Source organism: Trachurus japonicus, chromosome 14 (assembly GCF_045865225.1).
Source record: "Trachurus japonicus isolate A0001 chromosome 14, Traja_1.0".
NCBI classification, from domain to species: Eukaryota; Metazoa; Chordata; class Actinopteri; order Carangiformes; family Carangidae; genus Trachurus; species Trachurus japonicus.
In genome coordinates this window covers 23,551,074-23,559,561 of record NC_140920.1, presented here as the reverse complement: position 1 = coordinate 23,559,561, position 8,488 = coordinate 23,551,074, and the positions used below count along the sequence as shown (strand labels likewise).

The following is an 8,488-nucleotide window of genomic DNA, read 5'->3' as shown; positions in this document are numbered from 1 at the left end:
GGCTTTGTTTGGATGTGCAACTTGCACTCATGTTCTTGGCAGACACTGAAAGCACTATAAAAGTGGTGCTGAATTCCTGCTTGTGCTTCCTGCCTTGTGTGGCAGCACGGCCACAGGCAGTCTTCATTAACAGATAACCAGAGCAGGATTGCATCTAAATGTTTATTTAAATTCACCTTTTTTCTTTTTCTTTTGTTTTTACCATCAGGTCCTCACTCCGGACAATGGAAGATTTTAATAATTTAACTTGAGAGATTTCTTTTTTAAATCCGAGCTACAATTAGCTGAGTTTTCCATCCAATATCTTAACATTTTGATGCCACTTTGATGTTTCCATATGAACCTCAGACATCCACACTGACCAATCAGGGTCAAAACACCATGTTCCCACTATAAATGCACAAGGTATTTCTATTCCTGTATTTCCGGTATCTTGTTGTCAAGCCGCCATTAAAGCCTGTTCACTTAGACCCAGTCCCATTTCTACCCCGCAGCCCTTCCCCTTAGTGCGACCCCAGTGTTTTGTGTGTTCACATCAAGGGTAGAAGTATCCCGATTCTCTTTAAGGTGAAGGGGCAGGACTGAGGGGGAGGGGGACGTAATCCATCAAACCAAGGATTTTTCAGGAACACACCACAAAGACAGAGCCCAATCAACCCTAACCTAATTTAGCGACAAGGGAGAGATGTGGAAATATTCCCCTACTATACCATAATACTTCATCATCTGCATCACAATGCACTGATACACTGATATGAGACATGTGGTAAAGATGTCCAACTAATTCACTGCTGATGGACTTCAGTTAAATTTAAAACATATGTCAAACCTGAAAAAATGTTTTTTAAAAATGCGGGACTGTTGTGCAAATGTAACAAACAGCACACCGGCGATTTTTGATTTTGAAAGAGTCTTAATATGCGATCACAAGATTGAATGTAACATAACTTTTAAAATCCTTGTTGATAGAGTTAGGTGAAGGGGTATGAATGAGAAATAGAATTGGGCCTTATCTACTGTGACACCCATGACAGCACATTTACCCTTACTCTTATTTGTCCTATTTTTCAGTAGGAAGTCATATACAGTACATAATGACACAGTAACACAAACATCCTCCAATAATAAACCTGTTGTACCACTTTGATGAAGCTCAGAATGTCTGAAGATGCAGTTTGTCATGTGGAGTATCTTTAAGGCAGTACACTTTGCACACTTTTGTGTAATTTGACTGTAATTCAGGTTCTTTCTAATGGTTTTCCTGTGTCTCTGGTGGCCTATAGTAACACTAAAATGGGGTATTTGCTGACCACGCTGAGCTAAAGCTTCCAAATGACCAAACAACAGAAACACAAACATTATAAGCTTTGTCAAACTGGTGTTTACTGCACAGAGTGAGTTCTAACATGCTATTTGGTCAAGCCATAGAAGCCGTATTTTCCTTACAGCTCCCATTGGCAGAGTTGTTGGCCTGCCAGTTTGTCAGAGAGCCCGGAGCGACCTCTAAAACCTGCTCACAGCAGGGCGCCTGAGGAGCCAGGGTGAGCGGGCTGTCTCGACTGGAGCTCTCCAGACTGCCCTCCCATCCGGACCTCTGTTGCTCGTCCATCTCCCTGACATCAGTCATGTCTGTGTCCATGGTAGTCCTACCTGTGGACTTGGAGTAACAACCTCTGTCTCTGCACCATCCCAATGATCTCCTCCCTCCCCTGCCCCTCAAGCAGAGGATTTCCTGAAAGGCGTGTCTGAAGTCGGGGCTGCGGCAGTAGATGAGCGGGTTGAAGGCTGAGTTGGAGTATCCCAGCCAGTTGAGGAGCCTGAAGAGCAGCTTGTTATCGATGGGGAGGAAGGTCATGAGGATGTTGAGGATGAAGAAGGGCAGCCAACACAGCGTGAATGTTCCCATGATTATCCCCAGAGTTTTTACAGCCTTGTGCTCCTTAAGACAAAACTTCATACGCCTTGTCGCAGAATGTCTCCCTTCACCTTTTTCTGTCCTTATTCCCGTTTTCTGCATGTTTAGTCTGTCCTCTCCTGCTTGTTCTCCCACCTCAGTTCCTGCCCTGAGTTTATTCTTCACAGGGCTATCACTGGGATAGGCCAGAGGTGCAGTGTAATGCAAGTTATAGAAATGCCGCTCCCTCCCCCTGATCTTCTCCAGCTGTTTCTGCGCCTCCTGGAAAACCCGGCTGTACAAGAAGATCATTACCACCAGCGGTAGGTAGAATGAGACGATAGACGAGGACACAGCGTACGCCACGTTGGTGTTGAAGTCGCAGCAGTACATGTCTTCCAAGCAACGCAGAGCCTCCTTCTCTTTTGACACCCACAGCTTCAGGTGGATGGGCATGAAGGAGATGAGGGAGGCCACTGCCCACACCCCGAGGATCACGGCCAAGGCTCGGCCCCTGTGGGAAGGAGACAATGTTAAAGTGCTGCTGTAAACTGGATGGGGATTGTTCAAGTTTTTTGAAGTGTATTGTGTGAGGTGCTCATGAACAGGTTGGAAAGTGTTGAGACTGTGAAAAATCTTGAGGAATCCTCTGTGCTTTATAAAAACAGAGCCATAAAAAAGGTTAAAGGGATAGTTCAACATTTTGGCAAATTGGCCCATTGCCATAATCCCTATAGTTTTAGGAGTAGGTTTGTTACCTTTAATTGTCGGTGCAAGCTATTTTTAGAATGGTGGAGCCGAGCGGAGGCTAATGGGATTTCTTGGTCTCCCTCATCAAACTCATCAAATACACAATCCAACAACTCCAAAACGCTCTCGTGGACAAGTTGTAAACTGCACATTCACCACACTATGAGATGATAATGGAACGTTACAAGACGGAGCTGTTTTTGTGGTAAATTCATGCAAAACCGCTGATGCATGTTCCAGTCACAGGAAGTTTTTCGGCAAGCAGTCTCTGCATTTGCCTTGAAAACAACTCTCTCTCGTAACGTTCCATTATTATTTCATAGCGCAAAAGAGCATTTTGGAGTTGTTGGATTGTGTATTTGATGAGTTTGACGAGGAAAACCAAGAAATTCCATTAGCCTCTGTAGCGTAGCTCTAAGCAGCTCATGGCTCTGCTCCGCCATTCTAAAAATAGCTTGCACTGACAAATAAAGGTAATGAACCTACTGCTAAGACTATAGGGATTATGGCAATGGGCCAATTTACCAAAATGTTGAACTATCCCTTTAAGTACAAGCTGCTCCTGTATCATCATACATACAGTATATCATGTCAACATGCAGAAACAAGATATTAAAAAAATAATTTACACCTGCTACCGTTTATTTACTGCTGGCTTCACAATACATTTCCTGTCAGGGATGATAGATATTACCTTGACCTTGATTCAGAAGATGATTCTGTAGATTAAAGTACAACAAGTTCTCAACAACCAAATTGCTTGTTTATTTTACAACCACATCAGTCTTTTTTTAAAATTTTTTTTTAACTCTTGGCCCATATGAGGCCATATGAGATTTTCCTCAACTATAAAAACCATAAACCATTAAAAAAAAAAAGCATCGGTTGTACAACATACCCACTGTCACCATGGTTACTAAAAAAAAGGTCATTCATTTTAGTCACTGAAACTACTTGGTTGTGAGCACTAAAAGTAGACTCGGCTCAAACATGTTTCTATGAGAATCAAACTTCACTCTCCTGCATACACGTTATCTGACACATTGAACCACCCTTACCTCACCAAAACTAATGCAAACTGCTGAACAAGTGACCCATGGGCTTACTTTTCAATTAGGAACAATTAAGCACTTTACAATTGCAATTTCAACAGTTCTGCAAACAAGATTTCAAACAATAATGTATCAAATAACTAAGATAGGGGAGTAATGGTGTCTTGGGGTAGTGTTGTAATCCAAGTTTATCTCTTTGTTTTGCTCTCCAGTCTGGCAGCACATGTTACTGTGTAGTGCAGATGAGTCCTGTGCAGTACAGTAAAGTGTTCAGGGCAACCCTCCTGAATTTCCTTCTATTTCCTTCTAAAAAAAAAAAGGCCTAAAGAGTCCAGAACAGAGTTGGATTGTCACATGGATTACCAGCTCGAATCCTGGTCAGGATGGACGATCCAAACATCTATAATGTTATAAAAGTGTTGCATGTGCATCGTTCCTGGCTGATAACCCTGACTTTCTTTTCCAGCCCAACCATGGAACCAAAACTGGTCTGGCTCTACTGAGATGCCGAGCGAGAGGCTGAGGAGCTCCAGCTGGAGGAAGGATTTACCACACTGACAGAGCAGAATGCTGCTATTGTAAATCCTTGTGGGTTCATATTTTCCAGCGTGATGCATGTCTGGTCATACTGTGATGTTTCAACAGCGTTTGCCTTTGACATGATAGAAAACACCTGTTGTGACATCACTGGCGCGTGTCTGGATATACTGAACATGAATCTGGAGAATGGAGCAGCAGTTTTTTTCCACATCATGTAGTTTTACCTGTTGAGTGTAACATTCATTTACCAATCACTGGAAAATGGAACGGAATTTGATTTCCTCTCCTGTGACAAGTCTGATCCCACACAGCCAGACAGAAACAACCACACCTGGGTCATACCTGGTGAGCAGCATCGGGTATCGGAGCGGCGAGGTGATGGCGAGGTAGCGGTCCATAGCGATCACACACAGTGTTTCGATGCTGGCTGTCACACACAGCACGTCAGTGGCTGTCCAGAACTCACACATAAAGTTTCCGAACTGCCAGCGCGCCAGCAGGATGTGGCTGGAGCCGAAAGGCACCACGACCATGCCCATGATGAGGTCAGCAACAGCCAGAGAGGCGATGAAGAGGTTGGTGACCGTCTGCAGCCTTTGGAACCGCAGGATGGCCGTAATCACCAGGACGTTACCTTAACAAATGCAAACATAATGTAAAGAGTAATGTAACTAAAATCAGCCATAAAAATAGTATTGAAGTGACTAAATGTTTTGGAACTCACCAAAAACTATGGCCACAACCAGAATGGCCATGGCAACACCCAACATCACAAGCTGTGCATCATTGTACTCCAAAGAGTTCGCTGATGAGTTAAAGGCCACTGCGGTGGTGCTCTGCAGCGACTCGTTAGCTGGTGGTGACACAGTACTCATAGTTTCCATGATCTATAATCATAACACACAGAGAACAAGATGGCGTCATTTATAATTGATCAAGAAAAAATAAACACCTGTTACAGATGTGTTTCAAGTCAGTGAAATTGCACTTTTGGATTTGCAGTGCAGTCGTCTGAAGAAGAAGAAGATTTTCTGTAAGACATGGGTGGCTTGTGTTTGTACTTGTGCTTGTACTTGTGTGTTATGGATTTCCTTATTTACACTGTTTGTGGGTTTTTGCAGTTGGTATAGGCAAACAAAGTAACTGAAAACCCAACTGTTTAGACAGGCTTTTAAGTGATATGAGGTATTTAAAGCTCTTTACACAGTGCCCTACATTCATTTTTGCTCTTCTTTATTCTACCTGGTGTTTTACTTCTGTGATTAATTCAAATTCTTTTTTTTCTTTTTTTTATTGTTTTGATTGACCTACTGTCTGGAAAGGTGTTATACAAATATATTTTGCTTGCTTGCCGTGAAGGCAGTGCAGAGGAGAATTTATACATACTGTGATGGGACAGACTGAGGTGCTAGGTTCGCTTAATGGTGAGATGACATCATTTAGGTCTCGTACTGGTTGACTTTTAATAAGTTATTGCACTTATCTATTGGATGCACTTCACACGGAAAGTAGCATTAGCATTAGTCACACCTTGTGGTGAGGAAGGGTGGTTGAGAACAACTAGTACCACTTCTCTGTGGTTGTGCCTGTGTATACATACATATACATATGTGTGTGCGTGCGTGTGACCAGTGCTACAAACATGCAAATGAAGCATTGCAATGTGTTTCATTCAATCTAATCATACATTTGGATAATCCTTTCCCTCTAAACACATCACAGCATTTTGTTGCCTTTCAGAAGGAGGTCAGCAGGTCAAAGTCTCTGCTACTATCTTATAGTCAGGTATAGGAACATATGTGCACTTTCACAGAGGAAGTTGAGATTATACAATACTATATACGACAGCAGCATAATGCAATATAATGTCTGCAAAAGAGCAGCCTGAATATACTGATGAAGTGAGTAGAAGACATGCACTGAATGTTGTGTATGAGTTTGCATAGGCCGGCTCTGCGGTGAGCAGGTTTTAGACAGACTATAATGCATTTAATTACTTAATTATTCAATCAATGATAATCAGATTTAAAAACTTCTGAATCTGAGTGTAAAAGGCATTTCTATTGCAGTGGTCTTAAGTGACAGCCGACTGGGCGTCGTTGTGTTGTAGTATCTGGTGGATTAGGATCATACCTAGTCCTACAGTTTTACTGTTGAGATGGATTTTATCTCTTTGCTTCATGCGGCAGTTTTATTTCTTTTTACGTTGTTCTCATACATGCAGTTGAAAGGGAGCACCCTGTATGAGTTATGTGTTACTATGCACCTCTGGAGGTTGTTTGGTGAAATGGATCTTCTGTTCTCATGCACACTTTAATCATGTATGTGCCGACATATATCACAACACATAACTGTGAATAGGCTCATAGATAGATTCACAGGTGTTTACTCAGTTGTGCTGTGGTCAATGAGCAGAGTGTTGGATTTTGGAATTTCATGTCAAAATGCCGCGGGGTGGATCGTGATGGGGTTGTTTTCTTATGACAATCATCTCACAAGTGGAGCTTTTATAGTGTCATTACATCACCGCTGAACGCCAGCCCATGTCAATCATCAGTGTTTTTCGTAATTTCTAAAGTGTCAACACATTTATGGAGGTGCCAATGTCTCAAGGATCTACTGAAAAGCAAGAATGAGTTTTTCATCAGTGATGCTGGGAGGGCTGCTTCAATTGTAATAGGCTGTATGTAGCTAAAAGAAATATTTCATGCTTGTTCAGGTTTGTTAAAACGCTCCATGCACTTGTTGCTTTCCTCATGAAGCCTGAGGCCGACCCTGCTGCCCTTTAAACTGATAGTGCTTAACGACAACCCACTGCCCCCACAGATCAGATCAATAATCCGGGTGGCTGCCTCCACCAACACATTATTTAGTCAAGCTCTTCTCCTTCCTTAGCTGTTTAAACAGTCACATATACACAAAGAAACTTGATCATCTGTCTGAGGCCAAGAATTAAACACATATTTAAAGAGACATAAATTGCCTGGCGGTGGCATTTATACTGAACACTTAAACAAAGCACAGAAATGTCTACAATGGTCTTTACACAAACGCACGCGTGTGCACAATACAATAACACACAATAACGGATAGATTTTGCAGCACTTAGCAGAATAAACTGATAACGTTAGACCAAACTGTGGGGGAAGAAACATTTCTTTGTACACATCATAAAACATCTTGCTGTGCTGATAAAATAAACCATATATGTTAAAAATGAAGGTTAGTTTGGATTTGTTGAATGTGAGAGACAAACGCTGAAACATTTCTGCTCATTGTTTTTGGCCACATCCCACTTCTCATACTGTCCGAACAGATAAAAGACAATGGGAATCATGCTTGTTAAATATTATACATTTCAGATTTGTATCACCTGTAGCACATGTGCAGAATCACCTCATTATATCAGAAAAGATCAGACCTCAGTTATACCTTCTTTCAATACTGATGTTAGACTGCCATAATAAATAGGCTGCACTGTTAAAACATATTAACATCTGAGTTTACAGTGGAAAAATACTATAGAAGGATTTGGAGGAACTTCAATGGGACTGACTTGATCCATTAATGTGTAATTTAAAACTAAATTACTTTAATGTGTCAATACTGGCTGTTTGAATCACCATATGATTCAGACACAGTTTGTACTGTATGTAGCGTAGTTCGTAGAGCTGTAATTAGTTGTCTTACCTCCAGGCTCCGTCTTTTGCTCTACAATCCAGTGACTTGATAATCCAGAGGCCTTTAAATCCACAACACAAAGTATCATCTTAATGTGTTTGTCAGCAGCTTGCAGACCCTCTTCCTCTTACAGTGCTGAGTGTCACACACAGCCTGTCACCCTCTCTTTCCTGTGCACGCTCATGTATCAACACACTCTTCCAGCTCTCAGCCACACTTGCCCTTTTGAAGCAGCTGAGTCCGTCACCCTTTTTATAAGCACGTCCTGATGACATCACAGCAGGACAGTAGCCAATCAGAGCGCCAGGACCGGCTTTTAGTGTATATCTCATGCCTGCAGTGCACTGACAGAAAGCACTCAGTGTCTCATAGCAAACCTGAGTTTTAAAAAAAAAACTATGACCAACTCAGGGAATGCTTTTTCAGCTGCACCCTTCTGTACATTTACTCTTTTGAGCTGTCAAATAAACAATGCACTTCAGTTGTTTTTTTTTTGCTGCTGGGTCGCTGTGCTGTAGCGGTTCAGAAACTCTTTTGTTATATTTCCGAGAGACATGCAGGTGAAGTTGTG

At 42.0% G+C, this 8,488-nt stretch overlaps 1 protein-coding gene across 1 annotated transcript; it reads right to left on the bottom strand.

Moving 5' to 3' along the window:
* LOC146974770 (beta-2 adrenergic receptor-like) lies at nucleotides 1-8,144 on the bottom strand. The gene is made up of 4 exons (XM_085798412.1): nucleotides 7,927-8,144; nucleotides 4,961-5,123; nucleotides 4,579-4,870; nucleotides 1-2,408 (listed from the first exon to the last, which is right to left on the bottom strand). The coding sequence occupies exons 2-4, from the start codon at nucleotides 5,118-5,120 to the stop codon at nucleotides 1,418-1,420; spliced, it is 1,443 nt and encodes a 480-aa protein (XP_085654538.1). The 5' UTR covers nucleotides 5,121-5,123; nucleotides 7,927-8,144; the 3' UTR covers nucleotides 1-1,417.
* Between the last annotated feature and the right edge of the window lie 344 nt (nucleotides 8,145-8,488).

Coding starts and splice junctions, on each gene's coding strand:
- LOC146974770 (XM_085798412.1), bottom strand. CDS start 5,120: ATGGAAACTATGAGTACTGTGTCACCACCAGCTAACGAGTCGCTGCAG. Junction 4,871..4,960: donor GGTTGTGGCCATAGTTTTTG/GTGAGTTCCAAA, acceptor GCATTTGTTAAG/GTAACGTCCTGGTGATTACG. Junction 2,409..4,578: donor TACCCGATGCTGCTCACCAG/GTATGACCCAGG, acceptor TCCTTCCCACAG/GGGCCGAGCCTTGGCCGTGA.